The sequence below is a fragment of the Coturnix japonica genome, chromosome 1 (assembly GCF_054131305.1).
Source record: "Coturnix japonica strain WE chromosome 1, WE-NBRP24, whole genome shotgun sequence".
In the NCBI taxonomy this organism is placed as follows: Eukaryota; Metazoa; Chordata; class Aves; order Galliformes; family Phasianidae; genus Coturnix; species Coturnix japonica.
In genome coordinates this window covers 163,989,859-164,007,775 of record NC_140663.1, presented here as the reverse complement: position 1 = coordinate 164,007,775, position 17,917 = coordinate 163,989,859, and the positions used below count along the sequence as shown (strand labels likewise).

Below are 17,917 nucleotides of genomic sequence, written 5' to 3'. Positions count from 1 at the left end.
GGGCCTCGTATCCGCTTCCAGGTCCGCCCGCGGGCGCTGCGAGCCGCTCCCGGCGCTGCCCGGCGGAGCCCGGGGCGGACGTTACCCCCGAGGGGATCCCGCCGCGCCCTGAGGGCGGCCCGGCCCTCAACCCCCGGCCCGAGGTGAGGGGCCGCGCGTGGGGTGGGGTTCGGTGGAGCCCTTGGGGGACGGGACGGCGGTCGTGGTTACATCTCGCCGTGGTGTTTGGTGGGTGTTCGAGACCAGGTTGGACGGGGCCCTGGGCAACCTGATCTAGTAAAGGTGTATGTTTGGTGGCCCTGCCAGGCAGGGGGTTGGAACTACATAATCCTTGAGGTCCCTTCCAACCCGGGTCATTCTGTGATTCTGTGAGGGCTGGATAGAGTTGGATGGACACAGCCAGAGAGTTGTGGTCAATGGCTCTGTGTCCAGGTGGAGGCTGGTCATGCTTGGTGGCTTGGGACTGGTACCCTTTAACATCTTTATCAGTGACTGAGATGACTGGATGGAAGGCACCCTCAGCAGTGTGCTGATGATGCCACGCTGAGTGATACAGTTGGCACAAATGAAGGAAGAGATGCCGTCCAGAGGACTTGCATGAGTTTGAAAAGTGAGTCCATGAGAACCTAATGAGGTTTAACAAGGCCAACAAGACCATCTGTGGTCTTGAATATGCATACAGACAAGGAGAAGAACACACTGAGAGACTGAGAAGAACACACTAAAAGGGGTGTGGAAACTGTATGCAGTTCCATTTCATGATCTGTATCGGCATCATTTTCTGGAAAGCAGGAATGCAAATTCGAGCAAATTCCATCTCTTTTAAAAGAGATGGTGCATGCTTTAAGTAGTCATAGAAAGAAAAAGTTGTTTCCTCATGTGATTGGTACTCAGGCATCCTTTGGTGTGGGGAGTCCAAGAGAGCTAGAATGCTTGTGCATTCCCAGGGAAATAAAGGATGTTAGAAGGGAAGAGGGTGAGTTTTCGTGGTGCTATCATCTCTCAGCAGCATCACCTTAAGAATACTTTTGGTAACAACTAGCTGCTGAAAAGCAGTGCTGTTTGATTGTCTCTGTGTCATTCTAATCCAATTGCCATCGGTACTTCACTTAATATTATCTGGTTAACCCTCTGCTCTGTAGAAAGAAGGGAAATCAGAGGACTTTTTTTTTTGTTGAAATTAACTGTTCACAACATCAGATTCTCACCTTCAGTCTTGTGACCTGTAAGACTGGCCCGGAGAGAATTGGCTCTATATTAAATTAAATGGTTTCTGTCTTACCCTTTTCTTCCCTTTGCAGGTACGGTTGTTAAAGTGAACCATGAGTCTTGCGTTGCACGATCTGCTTATGTGCTGTCGTCGCCTTGAAAATGAGAGAGCTACAGAACGAAGGGTAATGATTTTTCTTCTGCTATGCGTGTCTAAGCTAAGGAGGGGAATCATTAATAACTTTCTTTTTCCTTGATACACCTTTTCAGAATGAAATTGAAAATTTCAAGCGACTCATCCGTGATCCTGAAACAGTTCTCCAGCTGGATCGGAATTCCGATTCTAGGAGAGGAAACCAACTCAACTGGGATGCTGTGTTCAGGTAGTTTTCTTTCTCGCCTGAAGGAAAGTGCAGCTCTTTTAGTTTGTGAGTGGCTACAGTTCTCTGGTACATCACCAGTTTGTTTATTAGACTTAATACATATGTTTATTCAAATGCTTTCAGACTTCTCAGTTTCTGAACAAGAAACAACTTGTATCAGCTTCTAAAGGAACAAAATTTAAAACAGCTGAAAATTCATTAAATGGCTCTGTGAAGTATTTAGTGCGCACAGAAGGTACAGTAGTCCTAAATGCTAAGAAAGTTGGTAGTTAACTAGATGCTCGCTTTTCTTAGGAAAATGAATTGTTTGTATTAGTTTTCATAGGCTGGTGTTTGGATGACTTTCCATTGTGTTTTAATTGGACAGCGCATAAATAATTCTGGTTTCATAGCTGTACTGAAAATATGGTGGAAAAATGTTTGATATGTTGTATGTGTTGCTTTTGAGATAGCCAATAGCATATTAGAAATGTGAAAGGAACACAGAAGTGGACTTTAAACTGAATACAAAGAGCGGGCCAGAAATTACCAGTGATAAAACCAGTGAAAATGTTTGTTTATTCATCATGCTGTATGTTAGTTTTAAATGATTCAGAAATAGGATTTGAAGGGACAAACAATGAAGAGTACTCATTATTCTGTGGTATAATGTTACATCATAAATAAAAAGCCTTTGTATTGCACCTTTTCTAGTTACGTATATTTTTGTTTAATGTCGTGCATATTTTATAGGGAAGTTTGTTTTCTCTTCAAGTTGCTGCTGGGTTATCTTACAAACTAACAGCTCTTTCCGTCCTGCTTAGATTGTTGGATATTGCAGTTGGTTTTAGATTTTAAGAATTAGAATTGTGGTGTTAAGGTTGGATATTAGGAAAAATTTCTTCTCCATAGGAGTGGTCAGGTGCTGGAATGGGCTGCCCCGGGGAGGTGGAGGAGTCACCATCCCTGGAGGTGTTCAAGAAGCATGGAAATGTTGTACTAAGGGACATGGTTTAGTGGGAAATAGTGGTGGTAGGTGAATGAAGGTCTTTTCCAACCTCAGTGATTCTATGAAGATGTTAAGCACTGATCTTCTAGCTTAAAACTTTGGCCCATGTTACTTGAGTCATAAGTTTCCAGATCATTGATTCGTATCTCTTTGTTTTTTTGTTTTTGTTTTGAAGTGTCCTGAAGAAATATTTCCAGAAGGAAATGGAAAACCTCAGACTGACAAAACCAAATGCATCTGCTTCAACCCAGACTTCCAAACAAAAAAGGATGCAAGAGATTGGCAGTTTAGTCAAATATTTCATCAGGCGTGCTAATAGAAGTGAGTAATAAATATTCATTTATAATTAGTGTTTTGTTTCAGTGCTTTGCTTTAACCTTTGATGTTTTACTCAAAGTAAGTTAACAGAGTGGAGTTTCATCCTGGTCATTCCCAGAAGTTTACGATTCAAATATCTTCATGTGAATCTGTCCTTTGTGCTCCTTCTCTCTCCTTTTTGAAAATCACAGTGCCATTTTCCTAGTAATTCAGTGTGCTTATAAGTGATATATTCTCTCCTTTCACATAATTATTTTCAATGGCCACAAGTTGTATCAGAAGAGGTTTATACTGGACATACGAAGGAACTTTTTTTCTCAGAGAGTGGTCAAGCACTGGAATGGCTGCCCAGGGAGGTGGTGGAGTCTCCATCACGGGCAGTGTTCAAGAAGCGTCTGGACAGGGAGCTAGGAGATATGGTTTAGGGGGTTTCTGTAGGTATGGTAAAGGGAGGATGGTTGGACTAGATGATCATGTAGGTCCTTTCCAACCTTGTGATTCTATGATTCTTAGAAGCATTTTAATAAGATGATTCCTAATGATACTGTTTCCGAACAGTAATGTTAAGTAAAGTCCAATGCATTCATTTTACATTTAATTAATTCCAGATTTATTTGGTGTGCTGTGAGTTAATTGGAGTCTCGTGTTTTTTTCACATAGGAGGACCCAGACTGGAATGTCAGGAACTTCTGAGCTATGTCTTGCATATTATAAAAGATCCAGCAAGTTGTGCTGCTTATGGATCGGACTGTAGTAGTATACTCCTAAAGGATATCCTCTCAGTAAGGAAGTACTGGTGTGAGATATCCCAGCAGCAATGGCCAGGTAATATTTTCAGATTTCACTAGAATGTCTTTTCCTTGTACTTAAGTATGCTTAGGGCCCTTTTAATTGCTTGATACTTTTCCTGCAGCACCCTGTTGCCACACTTACTGTGCAGTAATGTATGAACAACCTCTGATTCCCACGGTACAGAGAGTCACTTGAGTTCTGCAAACAGCCTTATGCCTGCTCAGGAAGAATATGTTGGTATCTCTTTTGAATAGGAGGACAGAGTTAAGAATACCCCAGTGAAGGTGGCATTAGGAGTCCTGAAGGAACAAGCCAATCTGACTTTACTCTCAGCACAGAAGGCCACATATGGTTTCTCCTTTGTTGTTTTTTTTTCCTCCTGGTTAACTTGAATAACACTGAATAATGATACACAGCTGAATTGAAAATGATGACTTCTATATATTTAATGTAATCTTTTGTTTCAGGCATTTTATGTACTCTTAAATATATATATATCTGTATATCATTGTGCATTTATAACATATTCACATCATGTGTGTGTAGATCTGCTGATCCTGTATGGAAAGTTTTACCTCACACCTTCTGGGAAGATGAACAGAGTCTTGGTGGCGAGGATAATTCACACACTGATGACGGGATATTGCTTCCAAACTGATGAGTTGAGATCTGATGTGTTCAGCTTTTTTTCAGCAGCAATGCAGTATGTGAGGTATGTTGCAAGTGCTTGATTCTTATGCTAACTCCTGCTTTTAGATAATATCTGAAGTATTTGGGATTAAACTTGAATGATGTTTTAATAAACTCTTCACTCATAACTTTTGCATTAGCAGGGCAAATAATATTCAGAATTGAACTGCATGCTAATATTTACATTTTAGCAATTGTGTTGAAAAGAAATGTGACTATTTCTTCTGAAGTTGGAATGTTTGGTTTGTATTGCAGGCAGGAGAGAAATACTGCAGGCCTGGATCATATTATTGCAGCAATGAATATCTTCTTTAATACATTTGCTGTAAACTGTCGCAAACGGATTTGTAAAATTGGGGAAGAAATTTTGCCTACAGTGCTTTATATATGGACTCAATATAGGCCAAAAGATTCCTTGAAGGAATCAATAATTGAGTTATTTCTTCTCCAAGTACATATTCATCATCCAAGAGGAGCAAAGTCTGAAGAAAAAGGTACAATTGAAGGCTCTCTGTGATTGCTCAGATCGTAGTGTTAACTTTCTGAATTCTGTTACTGAGTCTTGCAAATATTAACGTAAATGACGATGGCTCACCAGCAGTTTTATACTGTAGATTACATTGAAAATGAGTTTTTGAAGTTTATAAGTCCTGTAAATTTTGATTGTTCTTATGTGGAGGTTATAATAATTACTGAAATAAAGCACAAGGTCTTTGGATAAGAAGAATGTTAGGTTAGATTGAGTTTAGATTGCCATACGCATTCTAATATGCTCATGACTATTAGGAAATGACTACTGTAGTTTGAGCAAGTCTGACTTAGTGTATAATACTGGTCAGAGAACATCAGTCGGTAATTTGTGTTTGCCTGTCATGGCCTATTTCAGGGAGAGCAACATTTCTGTATGAGGTGGTTATTTCTGACTATAATTGGCAAAGAATTTATAATTACTCCAAACTTACACATTGCATATAGTTTTATTTTGGCCACCTAGATAAATAATTGTCTATTTCAAAATTCTTCTCTGTGCTTATTACTTGATATAGAGATTAAATTATCTTTTAACTTTCTTTTACATTTTTTACTTTATTCCCCATTATAAGGGTTATTCTGTAGGCCTGCATTTGTTAGCAAGGTTTGTATGCTTTACTGGGATTTTGGCTGTATTTTGTATCATGTAGATAGGCTTAAATATTGTATGAAGTGGATGGTACACGTGTTGTCATCATTTCATTGTTTTTGCATGTACAGGTGCATGTAACTCAGCAAAGTGGCAAAGTATCTTACATAACCTGTTTGATCTGCTGGTGAATGAAATAAATGTCATAGGTAGTAGAGGAAAGTATTCTTCAGGCTCCCGTTCTGTTGCTGTAAAGGAAAATCTGATTGAGTTAATGGCTGATATTTGTCATCAGGTAATATATTTTTAACCGAATACAAATTTGATAAATATACTTATGTCATAAATTTTGCTTTTTAAAGCAATGTAGATTTTAATATTCATTCAAAATCATTTACTGAATTATTAGTAGCTCTCGGTGTGTTAGTTTTTAGCCTTTGTGTGGTATATAAGTGATTGAATTCCTAAATTATACTAGAATTCACTAGTGTTGCTTGTTAGAACATAAGTTTAGTTATGTTCTAAATATATCTCATATTCAATTTGACATTTCAGTTTTCCTGTAAATACTTCCTTCAATTTGTGCACTTCTTAATTTCTCTTTATAAAGGTGTTTACAGAGGATACCAAAGTTCTGGAAATTACCCAGTCATACACCATTACACAGTCAGGTGATGACACAGTACCAAGCAAGCGCAGAAGGATTGAGCTCGGTTGGGAGGTAATTCGAGACAACCTGCAAAGATCACAGAAGGATTTTCATGTCGTACCTTGGTAATAACATCTTTATGTGAAGTAAATACCTCGACAGACTTCTGAATAAATTACACTGTTTTCCTGAATGCTCTGTACTTTCAGATTAGTTGTCTGCACATGCTGTGGTTACAGTAAGCTTTGATTCTTACAGCATCTGGAAAGTAATGAGTAGTGGTTTTGGTAGTCTAGCTTTAAAACTTACTGTCTTTGGTTACGTAAGAAATAACAAATGATGTCTGTTAAATTGCATTACAAAGTTTAAGATATTATTGTCTCTTTTTTTTTTTTTTTTGCCTCTTATTTTTTTACCTATCTGTTCTGTCAGCCTTCATGTAAATGTTGTATGTGTCATACAGCCCATGAGGATTAGGGAATGAAGTTGAGATTTACTGCTTCAAGCTGACTGTGTAATTAAACAGCAACCATGAACAGTTTGGCTATTCTGAGCCTAAAAACTCTTAAAGATATTAGAACAGTGTAGCCACATGTGAATTAGGCTCTGAGCCGAAGTGGTGGGTGTGCATTTATTGCTCAGTGTTGAGACAAAGTGACTGTTTAGGATCTGACTGAAAGCACACCATTCTGAGTAGAGAGGTAGCAGTGTCCAAGAAATACTTTTGGGTACTGTAGAGTTGCATTCATTGCTATGAGCAAGACTCTTCCAATACTTACCATTCCAGCTTTTGTTCATTTGATGAATTTTATTGTTCTTATCTGTATGGATGGTGTTTTTACGTAGTTTCATCGCTGAAGACACTTCCTGGATCAGAGTGAATGACAGGCAGAAGGGCAAAAGTAATATTCTTGCTTGAGATGTGCCTCAAGCACAGATGGTCAGAAACCAACACAATATGGTCAGAAACCAGTGAAGTCAACTTTTATTGATAGTAAGGCTGGGTAGGCAGGTGTTAAAAGTAAAAGCAGTAGAACTGCTGGAAAATATAACTGTGGAATGACAATCAAAGAATACATTGTGCATTTACTTTTGAAGACACAAATTTGTGTGTTTCATGCTATATCCTTCACATTGTGTTTCCAAGGTTACAGATTACAGCTCGGTTACTATCAAAATATCCCATGAGTTTTCCTAACTGTGAGCTACCTCTGCTGCTCAATATCCTGCACCAGTTACTACCTCATCAGCGACGAGGAGAAAGGACCCCCTACGTGCTGAAGTGTCTTACAGAGGCAGCTTTGTGCCAAAGTCAGAAAACTGATTTGAAGAGCACCCACAAGTCAGAGCTCCAGAGAACATGGTCAAAAATTTGGTCTCTTACTATTCGTAGTATAAGTTTTCAGCAAATTGAAACAGAGATCTTTGGATTACTTGGAGCTATGATTCAAGGGAATCTTGTTGCGATTGATAAAGAACTCTGGAAGATATTTTCAGGACCTGCATGCAAGCCTTCAAGGTAAAATGAGAAGCAATAATATTTTGTGTGTGATTCTCATTGCATTTTACTATATAACCAAAATCACTCGATTATTCACAATATTATTGTTGTTGTTGCTGTGGCTGCAATTGTTGTTGAAAACTGTCTGTGTTGGTGTTTGAAGCATCTGAAACTGACATAAATACAAGCATAAATCTATAAGCAGAGGTGGAATAGGGGAGTCAAGCATCTTCAAATATTAAATCTACCTAAAAATATAAACTCTGATTGAAAGAGATGGGGTTGATTTTATTTTTTTTAAGTTAAAAAGTATCTTTTCTTGTAAATATATTTGGATCCTGAAATTGTTGCCCTGAAACAGTCTTTAAAATATATATTTAACATGAAAACCTGATTTTTGAAAATGCAGGTTGTAATAAAGGAGTTTTGTAGTGTGCATGCTTATTATTGGTGCAGTTGATGCTCCCCAGACATGCAGAAATACTGACTTTGCTTTAGAGTCTTAATCAACAAATACCATCTTATTTTTTGTTTGTTTGTTTTTTTTTTTCTTAAAAATGCCACATTCTTTTTCTGTTGCAGTTCTGCAGTATGTTGTTTAGCATTAGCAATGTCTGCTTATTCAGTGCCAGAACATTTGGATGTAGGGATGGAACAGAATAACTATGAAAGAAATTCAGATTCTGTCTTAAAGGAGGCAATAATGAAATGGGTACTTTCTTGCAATTTGGAGGAAGAAATGGAAGAATGTTCAGAGTTGCCTCCTGTGCTCTGCAGGTAAGGCCTTTATGGTGTACTTCTATATTTAAGTTCATTTTGTAATGCAGAAGAGTGTCCAGGGGAAAGTGGATTTGCTCAATTATATGAAGGTAATGCATTAGTAGAGTTTGAGGGGTTTTAAGCCTGCTGGAGGATATAGGGACATGATACGATCATCTGTCCATAGCACTGCAGATGCACAAAGTACGTGTTAGAAATTTTAAATGGAAGCTTAAGCTTCTTTGAAGGTATGCAGTGAATCTGGTTAATGTTTGTGCACTCTTCAGGAATGCAAGAATGTGTCTGATTTGGTGAAAATATAGAATTTTCTTTCTTTTTTTCTTTTTTTTGCCAGTGATTTCCCTCATCTTACATTACAAAAAATTCTTGTGAGCCTTACAGTGAAGAACAGTAGAGCTGCCATGACGTTTTTCCAAAATGATGCTAAATGGTATGTTTTTAAATTAATCATTGTAAGTACTTAAGCGAGCAGAGGCAGTGAAAGGTGCGTTAATTCCTTGAGTTATTCTGTGTCATTCTGCACAATGTCTTTATAAATCATACTGAAACTTCTGAATTTATTAAGATGCTCTAAGCAGGTGTTGAAATAATCTCTTGCCAACAAAGTCAAAGGTTCAGGTACTGTGCAAAATGTCTTACAAGGAAAAATTTCTCATTTTTCTTCAATATAGCTAAATATTTGGTTCTTTACACGTAACTCTGTTAAGGTATTTTTAACTCATTGCTATTATATTTTCTTCACATAATTTTTAACTTCATATATTCGTGATTGTTGACATATTCTCATATAACCTTCCATTCTAAAGGAAGGCATATATATTAGGAATCTTCATGATCAGAAAATCTGTAAAGGTTAGGTCAGTACTTCCCACGTGTTCTCGTGCTACTCCACCTATATATGTGGCCTCAGTCACAAGCTCCTTGAGTTTCTTGGAGTCGTTTTGTGAAGGCTACTATATCTTCCACTGATAGACTGAAGTTCCTGGACTATATCCAGTTTTGTCTTAATGAAATTAAAGTGTATATAACTTGTAATGAAAGAGAAGACTTCTACATACAGAATTTAAAGCTATTATATTCAGGGTTTTTATGAATGTGTGTTGCAGTTATTTACAGTAGGTTGACTTCAGCCATCTTAACATGAACAGATGTTGGTATGTGAACTACAGTAGAACTTACATCATGTGTTCAAACATTGTTTTTCATTATCGTTTCTTCAGGCAGAGATAAAGTTGTATCTGTTCCGCAGTGAAAGTCATATCAGAAATTAAAGATAAAGCGAGTTAGGGAATGCAAAAGTTGAACTATTTTATTTTGCTTTTGTTCATTTCTTGCGTTCAATTAATAGCTTTAGAGGCTTGTTTGTATGTCATATACTGGCTGCTAAAGTAAAACCAATGTCTCCTCTTCAAGTGCGCATCATATACAGGGGAAAGAAGAAAGCAGTTTTTTGGATGTTGAAGAGCTGTATCTGCAGACAACATTTGATGAAATGGATATTTTCACTAACTTTGCAGTAAATGTTGCAGTTAAAAATGTGACCGGTTCAAGACTTGTCATCAACCAAAGTCTTAGGGAAACACTGGAGTGCTGTCTTTTAGCAATGTCAGAAAAGCTTTTAAGTAGCTATGCTCCTAAGGTAAGTTAGAAATTACTGTTACATCCTTATAGCAGTGCTCTCGCACATTATGTTTTAAAGGAAAAGTAGATTTTTGCTCATTTTGCTGCTAAATATGAACTACAAGTATTTTAAAGCTGCTTACAGTGCTATGAAATGGAGAATATTTTTTTTTCTTTACATGATTGGCAAAATATCCATAGTTTCCATAATAATGCAGGGGAAGTGTATGTAAAGTTGCTACATTAATCACTGTTAGCCTGGTTTTTCAAGTGTTTCAAAACATTTGCTTCAAATTCTGTGCCCCTATAATGCAACCCATCTGCCAAGATAGCCTGAGCCATAGGGATCTGAAGTAGATTTTGTTTTAAAAAAGGGGGGGAAAAAAAGGACAGCAGTGTTAAAATATACTTGAATGGAAAGCTGCAAATACAGGCTAAATTAACAAGAGCATGTAAGGCTTACATTACGTGGAAGGCTTATCCTCTCCTCCGTCTGTGCCCTCAGACTGTATTTGGAATACTACATCCAGTTTTGAGCTTCCTGGAACAAGGCAGATGCTTGGTTTGTTCAGTAGAGGCTGCTGAGGTGATCAAGGGCACTTGACTTTTGAGGAGATGAAGAGGGAGCTGGGCTTCTTCAGCAGGGACGGAGGTGGCTCTGGAGGCAATAACAGGTTTTGAGGAAGTCTGCCAATGTCCATGATGTTATCTAGGAGACAGACAGACTCTTCACAGTGAGGCACTGCAGGCATAAACTGAAACAAGAAGTTCACACTGGATACGTGGACAATGTTACCTGAATAAGGACAGTGAGGCAGGGCACAGTTTGCATAGAGAGCTTGAGTATTCTCCATCCTTGGAGTTTTTCAAGCCCTTACTGGGTGAAGCCCTGAGCAGCCTGCTCTGGCCTCAGCTCTGATCTGCTGTGAGCAGGAGACTGGACCGAAGCCTTCTTAGTAACTTACAAAGTTAGGAAGATAGTAAGAGCTACAGGTAGGAATGTGTTGCAGTTCTAGGTTCTTGTTATCTTGCAGTTCTAGGTTATTGTTATCCTAGTGAAAGGTAAAGTAGCTAAGCAAAACATGTGAGTGGTAAAAGCATTATTATTATGGAACATAAGGGAGTGGGAGAATTATAACTGTTGTGAAGGGAAGAAGCATAAGGGCCAACAGAGATTCAGAGAATATTAACATAGGAGGCCAGAAGGACTTGCTGTGGAGATAAGGCAACTGCAAGATGCCAAACAATAGTATGCAAAGCTTCATTAATTCTGGTGGAATATTTATGTATGGCATATGTGTACAAGTGTTGAAAAGAGACTAAAGAATTTTGTGTTTTGTTGGAACCATTTTGTATTGAACTGCTGGTACTTACACTGTGTATTTGATTTAGTCTAAGCTCGTTGCTGCGGAACACCTTGTCCGATGTGTCAGTCTCTTGATTGGTGTTCTTGGCTGCTATTGCTACGCTGGTGTGCTTACAGAAGAGGACGCATGTAAATCAGAGTTGTTCCAAAAAGCTAAGGTAAGCAACAATTGTGTTTGGGAGCAACTTGAAGTGGAATAAACCATTAAATATGAAATCATTTTAAAAGTTCTGTTCATGTCAACACACTTGGTATTTCCCCTCAATTCTTCTTTAAAATAAATAAATAAATAGCATTTGAGAGAGGTTTAAATATGTTGCTGCTGCTGAAAATGAGCAGTCAATGAAATTCTGTTAATATACCAATACATTGGTTTTACAATGGAAGGAATTCTAAGCATTGATACCTTTCTGTGTAATGCCCTTTAAAAAGGTAAAGTAATTGTGGTCATGCAGACAAAGGACCATTTAGGATTAAAACAAAGCATTTCATTTATAGGTCTTTTATGCAGGGATGTTTTTAAGATCACTTGATGGTTTGTGTCAACGTGAAGATAGCTATTATTATTTTTTGTTATTATCTGAGGTGGTTTCTCAAATACAAAATTCTGAAGTCTTACATTATGAAGAGGTATTTTTCTTTTGTGGTGAATATATCAGTGTTTCAGGCATGTTTATGCCATCTTTTTGTCATTTCTGCAGTAGAACGTGTGGAACATGGTTAAAATGAAAAGAGCAAAAAATACTCCCATACTCAGCTGATGCAGGCTCTGAGTATCAAAACTGAATGAATGATGCGTGGGAATCAGGAATCATGTACTTTGCATCTTTATGTGTGTGCTGTGTATCTGCCAACATATAAAGGAATTTAACTGATGTATTTTAACTGCTGTATTTTTACTAGTCCCTCGTTCATTACGTTGGAGAAAGCATTTCTAACTCAAGCAAAAAACTAAATGAAGACGCCCAGATCAGCTCACTGAGAACTTTGATGGTGCTGTGTACAAAGTGTTTATGCAATTGTACCAAGGTAAAGCTCATAAAGTAATGTGTGCTTCTTTCTTCATTAATGAGATCACACAGTTGGATATCATGTGAATAGTACTTGAAATAACAGAATTAACCTACCTATTCATCTTATTTTCTTACAGAACAGTGCTAATAAGATGGTGTCTAATTTATTCCTGCGTTTATTAACATCAAAATTTATTAACGATCTTCTAGATATTTGCAGAAATCTGGTAAGTACATTCTCTGTTTTTATATGTGTGCTCTTCTATGAGAAGAATATCTGTTGTGGTGTAGGAATTTGGAGGCAAAGAAAATGACCAACTATTTATTGAAAAAATAAACTAAAATCATAGAATCATATTATTATTCAGGTTGGAAAAGACCTCAAAGATCATCAAGTCCAACCGCAGCCTAACCATAGTACCCTAACTAACAACCCTCTGCTAAATCATAATTCAAGTATATTGAATTGTATGGAGATCCGTAACTGGAAACATTTCTATTTAGCATTTGTGTATTTAGAACACAAATTACTGTAAAACACAGTGTTTAATTTCAATGCAAGTTAAAATTTTGAAAGCTTCTTTTTATTTTATAGTTTGATGTATTTATGTGTCTTAAAAAACTGTAAAGGTGTTTTTCCTAAAGATATCTTTATCTTTTAATTTTCACTATCTCTCCTTTATCACTGACAAAAGTGATAGGGTGATGTGTCACTGCATTTAGTACAACTATTGAAACTTCTGTTTTTGGCAAATAATGCGATAGTCAGGTTGAGGTAGGGAAAATGCTTTGTTTTTCAGGTGAGGGGGAGCTGAGAATCTTCTTTTAGCTTTCATCTAGTAGAGGAAGTAGTTACTACTACTACACTGTTTTCAAAAAATCCTCTGCCTTCCTCTCTGTGTAACTATGAGGAATGGTGGGAAGTTTGTGAGTATTCTGGAAGATTCTTTTTCATATACCGAGTGTCACTGGCCCCATCTAAAGCACGAAGATTAACTTCTGTGTCAGAAAGCTTGTGTCCTAAAGAAAATAGTTCAAATTAATCATCTCATTTGCTATAAGACAGATTTACCGCAGGGGGTGAAATTCATCACTTCACTGTATCCCTTTTTTTCTTGATCTGTTTGAATTAACTGGGAAGCTGTACTGTCTTTCATTACTTTATGCCTGTGTTGTGTCATGTCATTAAAAGCCAACTTTAAAATACCGTGATATTTTTTGTCAGATGACTTTCACTGGAAAAGCAAGTGAGTTAGGAGAAGTGGACCTAGTGGGGAATGACCCTGAGGAGAGTATAATGGAAACAGATAACCAGGTATCTGATGATCTATTTGATGATCATTCAGTGACTGACATCAGTGATACAAATGAGTCTGGTGAGATGCAAAATGTAACAGGTAAGCTTTCTTTGTGTCCAAAAAAGTTGGCAGAAACTGTAGGAAACTCCTCACGCCTACCTTTGTTTTGGCAAGTTGTTCTTCCCTTCAGTGATAGTAAGTTATCAAATAGTGCTACATTAAGTCAGGTAGTAGTTGAACCAGGTACTTTCTAAACAATGATTGTTTTGTACATTTTAGTGTTTTAAATATATTTCGAAGGTATCGTAAGTCACCTGGATTGGGGAAGTTTATTTTATATTTTGATCAGTAGTAAGGTATAGGAAGCTAGTTAACTTGTCCAACATCAGAGAGTTGGTTTGGAAAAGAAGAAAAAAGAAGGTACTACCTCTCTCTGTCATTAGATTATGCTTAGTTTTCTTCAAAAGTTGTCTTGATTCACTTCTATCCTTTTCCTGATCAGTAATTCTTGGCAGGATCAGCTTTCTTGCACTTAAGGACCTGCAGGAGGAGGAGGATGAATCTGTGTGTCCTTGGGGCAGGTGTTTATTGCTGTTAGGTTCTACTGATGTTCTCTTTTGTTTTAATTTCTTTTTAAATATATACATATCTTAGTGTCTAATCAGAACTGTTTTCTGTTTTATTATTGAAGAAGAAGGAAATTGTGATTCTACATTACTGCATTACTGCCACAAAGAGCTTGTCTGACACCGTGTTCTTAGAAATATCATCTCCAGAAATTCAGTAAATAGTTCTAAAGAGCTTGGGTTTGCAGAAAGTTAGAACTCTATTTTCTACACAAAAATGACATTTGTAGCTGTTTCCTTTAGGTTATAATATAAATTCAGACGCAGATATCAATATAGTGGCAGTTGTCATGATTTCAGTGTTAGGGAAGTTTCGAGTCTGTGGTTTAAAATGTATCCTAAGTAATGGCTAGCAACAAAGTACACAGCTACAGATGGTTAAGCTGCATTCTTTGTAGTGCTGATAGGAAAATCAGCCACATGTATGGTCACATAGTATTGAAAGCCGCTGATTTGGGGGGAGGGCTTAGAGGTAGGAAACATTCAAGAAGCTAGTTACTGATGCAGTCATCTGCTCAATAACAAAGAAAACTTAAATGTTGCTCGTACTCTGTGTATTTGGAGAACATAAATTATTTTTATAAACTTTATAAAATTGTATATTTTTATACTAACCTTGGAGAGGCATTTCTTACATGCATGTCTTGTTTTCAGGTGCTGTGAGCCCATTAGCTGAAGAACAGTTGACAAAGCAGGATTTACTTCACCTTGAAATTCTGAGATTCTTATGTATTTGTGCAACTGCTGTCCAAATTCAGACAGTGAGCTTCCGAGCCTCTGATATACGAAGGAAGCTGTTAATGCTCACTGATGACAGCATCTTTGATAGTGCTAAGCCACTGCATCTGCAGATGGTGAGTGTAAGATTTGTTACAGAATTTCTGCTCTTGTACTGTTTTTTCAGTTGTATATTCTTGATGGCCTTTCTCTTGTCTTCAGTTGTCTGAGAAGACCTTAAAATGTTGTCTTCTGATGTTCTGAAGTTTACTGGGATGGGGAAATGAGCAGTTAGAATTTGTTGTAAGCTAGAATATTAAAAGCTGATCAATATAAATATTTTGCTTTTATCATTAACTACTTGTTAAGTAGATAGTGATGATCAGATTCTAGCATGTAAGAGCTGACATTACTTATCCTTACTCCAGGATTTTGTATAAGAGTTACTAAAACTGTGTAATAGTTTTTCTTTTTTTACCTACTTCTTTTCCTTTTATTTTTGTTCCCCAGTACTTGTTGCTCTTGAAGGAGCTCCCTGTTGAAGAAAACCTCCTTCTTGTGGATGAAGTTCATAAGCTTCTTACACCTCTTTCGTAAGAGAGAAATTGTTTAGCATGCACTATAGCTATTTTAGTTCACCAGCTAAAGGGTTTGAGGGCTGTTTAGTGGTTCAAGTTTTTCTGTTTTCTTACTTTCACAGTGATGTATGCTCTTTGTACCGCCGAGACCAAGATGTTTGCAAAGCAATTCTAAATAATTTGCTACCTATAGCAGTGAGTTTGGCCCAGTCCAGTGCACATACTGAAGAGGCAAGGAATGCACAAGGGCGATTTTTGACAGTAGTTGGAGCCTTCTGGTATGTTTTATCTATTTAATGTAGAATTCTGTTGGGCATAACATTTTTGTGGTGCTATTGTGTATCTTGCTGTTGGTATTTTATGAATCCACATGCATTTAATTTATCCGGAGTTTAACTTTTCATAATTTTTGCATCATTTGTACCTAAAAATTTTTTATAATGTTAGGACATTTGTATTTAATAAAGAATATGCTCTGAATTCATATAATCATTAAGGTTGGAAAAGACCTCTAAGATCATCTAGTCCAACCATCAACCATCACCATCATGCCCACTGAACTGTGTCCCTACAACAAGTGATACCTTCAACAATCCTAATTGTAGGTTACCAATAAAATCGTCAAATCCTGCCAAACATGTCTGTTGAGCACAAAGTTGTGAACTACAGGCAGCAGAAAGAAACCTGTTAGACTTTTACTAAAAATTATTGGTGACTTTTTCAGTTATTCAAATGTTTCCCATTTTAGGAAGTTAGCTCAAGGAAAGAGATGCACGGCACGAGTAAGAGTGGCACTTTTAAACTGCATGAAAGCCCTGCTTGAGGTAATCCCAGCTTTACTGAAATGTATTAACATGTGAAGTACATAATTAAGACGTACTTGAAAACTGTATCTTGGGGGTTTTTTTGCATGTATTTGTATACATTTCATTGTAAGACTTCCATGTATTTTAAGTATTCTGTGTATTTTCTTCAGGCTGATCCTTATTCAAAGTGGGCTATTCTTAATATAAAAAATGAAGATCTTCCTGTGAGTGAGGTTTTCCCACATTTTCTCGCAGATAGTCACCATCAAGTTTCTCTTCTTGCTGCAAAGTCGATTGCCAGGTGATTATGCAGATTTTGTTATCGTTGTTGTTATCCTTCTGCATTCATATGTCTGGATGCCAGAAGTTTACAGGGGTTTGAAATTCGTGAAGGAGGAGATAATTGAGGGATACTAAATATAGTCAACAACCTCTAACCTGTGACCTGCGTAGGTCCTCTGTGGTCAAGTATTACTGACATAATTCAATGGGATTATATGTATACGGCTTGTGCCCAGCAGGTGTTCTTACTGGTACTGATGTTTGAGGGGTAGAATAGAAGGACTGCTGTATAAGAAAGTAAAGAAAAATATTAGCGCGTTCAGAAAGAGAAAATCTATTTATTCATTATATGCAGTAATTCTGTAAACTACATGTTATGCTAATAATTTTTTTTTTCTTTTTTTCTTTTTTTTTTTTTAAGTTTGTTTCAAGATGTGAAACAGAGAGATTCTTCTGGATTGTCAAAACCTCTTCCCTTGGAGCTGCAGCAAAAGGCTTTTGAGAATGTATATCTCAGAGTTCAAGAAGGAATGGGAAATCCGGTAACAAGTCCTTGTAGCTTTGCCAGATTTTCAGGTTCTGAATAAGCTAATTTCTGAAATAGGCATGTTCAGTTTTCTGAGAATATTCATTCTTCCAGATGTTTGGTAGTCTGAGATGGTGAAATTGTGGTAGACAAGAAACTGTTTATACATACAGGCAGTCGCTGCTTAGCCCACATGAGAAGTTTCTAGGTTTGAAGTTTCTAGTGTTTGTTCTAGACCTTGTAATACTATTTATTATTGCAGTTTTCACTACTGTAACACTTAAGAATCGAAGAGAAAGGGAGCCATAATATTCTAGACAACACAAATAGTGAATAGGAGGCAAAGTAAATTCAAATTATGGAGTTATGTAGTATAAAAAAATTGTAGATTTCAGTAAAATCTTGTTTCCAGTGGTAGTAGAGCAGTGATTTCCACAATACGAAAATTTGCTTAAAAAAATAAAATATTCAGGAAAAAAAAAAAAATCTGTTGTAGAATCTAAAAACACAGTGGTTTATATTACTGAGGAATTCCTCTAACTATTATTTTTGTTATTGGTGTTTTTAGTTTTCTCTCTTCCTTGCTTTCATGCCAAACCATCTACATTTTCCATATTGTTTTTGTCTGTTTCTCTGTCATCTTTCTGCATGTTAT

General features: G+C 37.1%; 1 protein-coding gene across 9 annotated transcripts in view; it reads left to right on the top strand.

Moving 5' to 3' along the window:
* The first annotated feature begins 4 nt into the window (after positions 1–4).
* Positions 5–17,917, top strand: part of ATM (ATM serine/threonine kinase) — a 50,961-nt gene continuing 33,048 nt past the window's right edge. For 8 of the 9 annotated variants that reach the window (XR_014942214.1, XR_014942218.1, XR_014942215.1 and 5 more), the window contains exons 1-23: positions 5–143; positions 1,302–1,394; positions 1,480–1,592; positions 2,756–2,901; positions 3,559–3,723; positions 4,237–4,402; positions 4,636–4,874; positions 5,632–5,795; positions 6,111–6,274; positions 7,297–7,668; positions 8,233–8,427; positions 8,765–8,860; positions 9,844–10,069; positions 11,443–11,574; positions 12,320–12,445; positions 12,567–12,656; positions 13,655–13,826; positions 15,008–15,207; positions 15,581–15,663; positions 15,771–15,926; positions 16,397–16,472; positions 16,625–16,755; positions 17,158–17,278. Coding sequence is in view for 3 of the 9 variants with exons in the window: in XM_085536423.1 (XP_085392549.1) it covers positions 1,323–1,394; positions 1,480–1,592; positions 2,756–2,901; positions 3,559–3,723; positions 4,237–4,402; positions 4,636–4,874; positions 5,632–5,795; positions 6,111–6,274; positions 7,297–7,668; positions 8,233–8,427; positions 8,765–8,860; positions 9,844–10,069; positions 11,443–11,574; positions 12,320–12,445; positions 12,567–12,656; positions 13,655–13,826; positions 15,008–15,207; positions 15,581–15,663; positions 15,771–15,926; positions 16,397–16,472; positions 16,625–16,755; positions 17,158–17,278 (3,405 nt within the window). In the remaining 6 variants the exon portion in view is untranslated. Of the gene's footprint in view, positions 229–1,301; positions 1,395–1,479; positions 1,593–2,755; positions 2,902–3,558; positions 3,724–4,236; positions 4,403–4,635; positions 4,875–5,631; positions 5,796–6,110; positions 6,275–7,296; positions 7,669–8,232; positions 8,428–8,764; positions 8,861–9,843; positions 10,070–11,442; positions 11,575–12,319; positions 12,446–12,566; positions 12,657–13,654; positions 13,827–15,007; positions 15,208–15,580; positions 15,664–15,770; positions 15,927–16,396; positions 16,473–16,624; positions 16,756–17,157; positions 17,279–17,917 lie in introns of all 9 variants that reach the window. The other variant, XM_085536424.1, reaches the window with a different exon arrangement.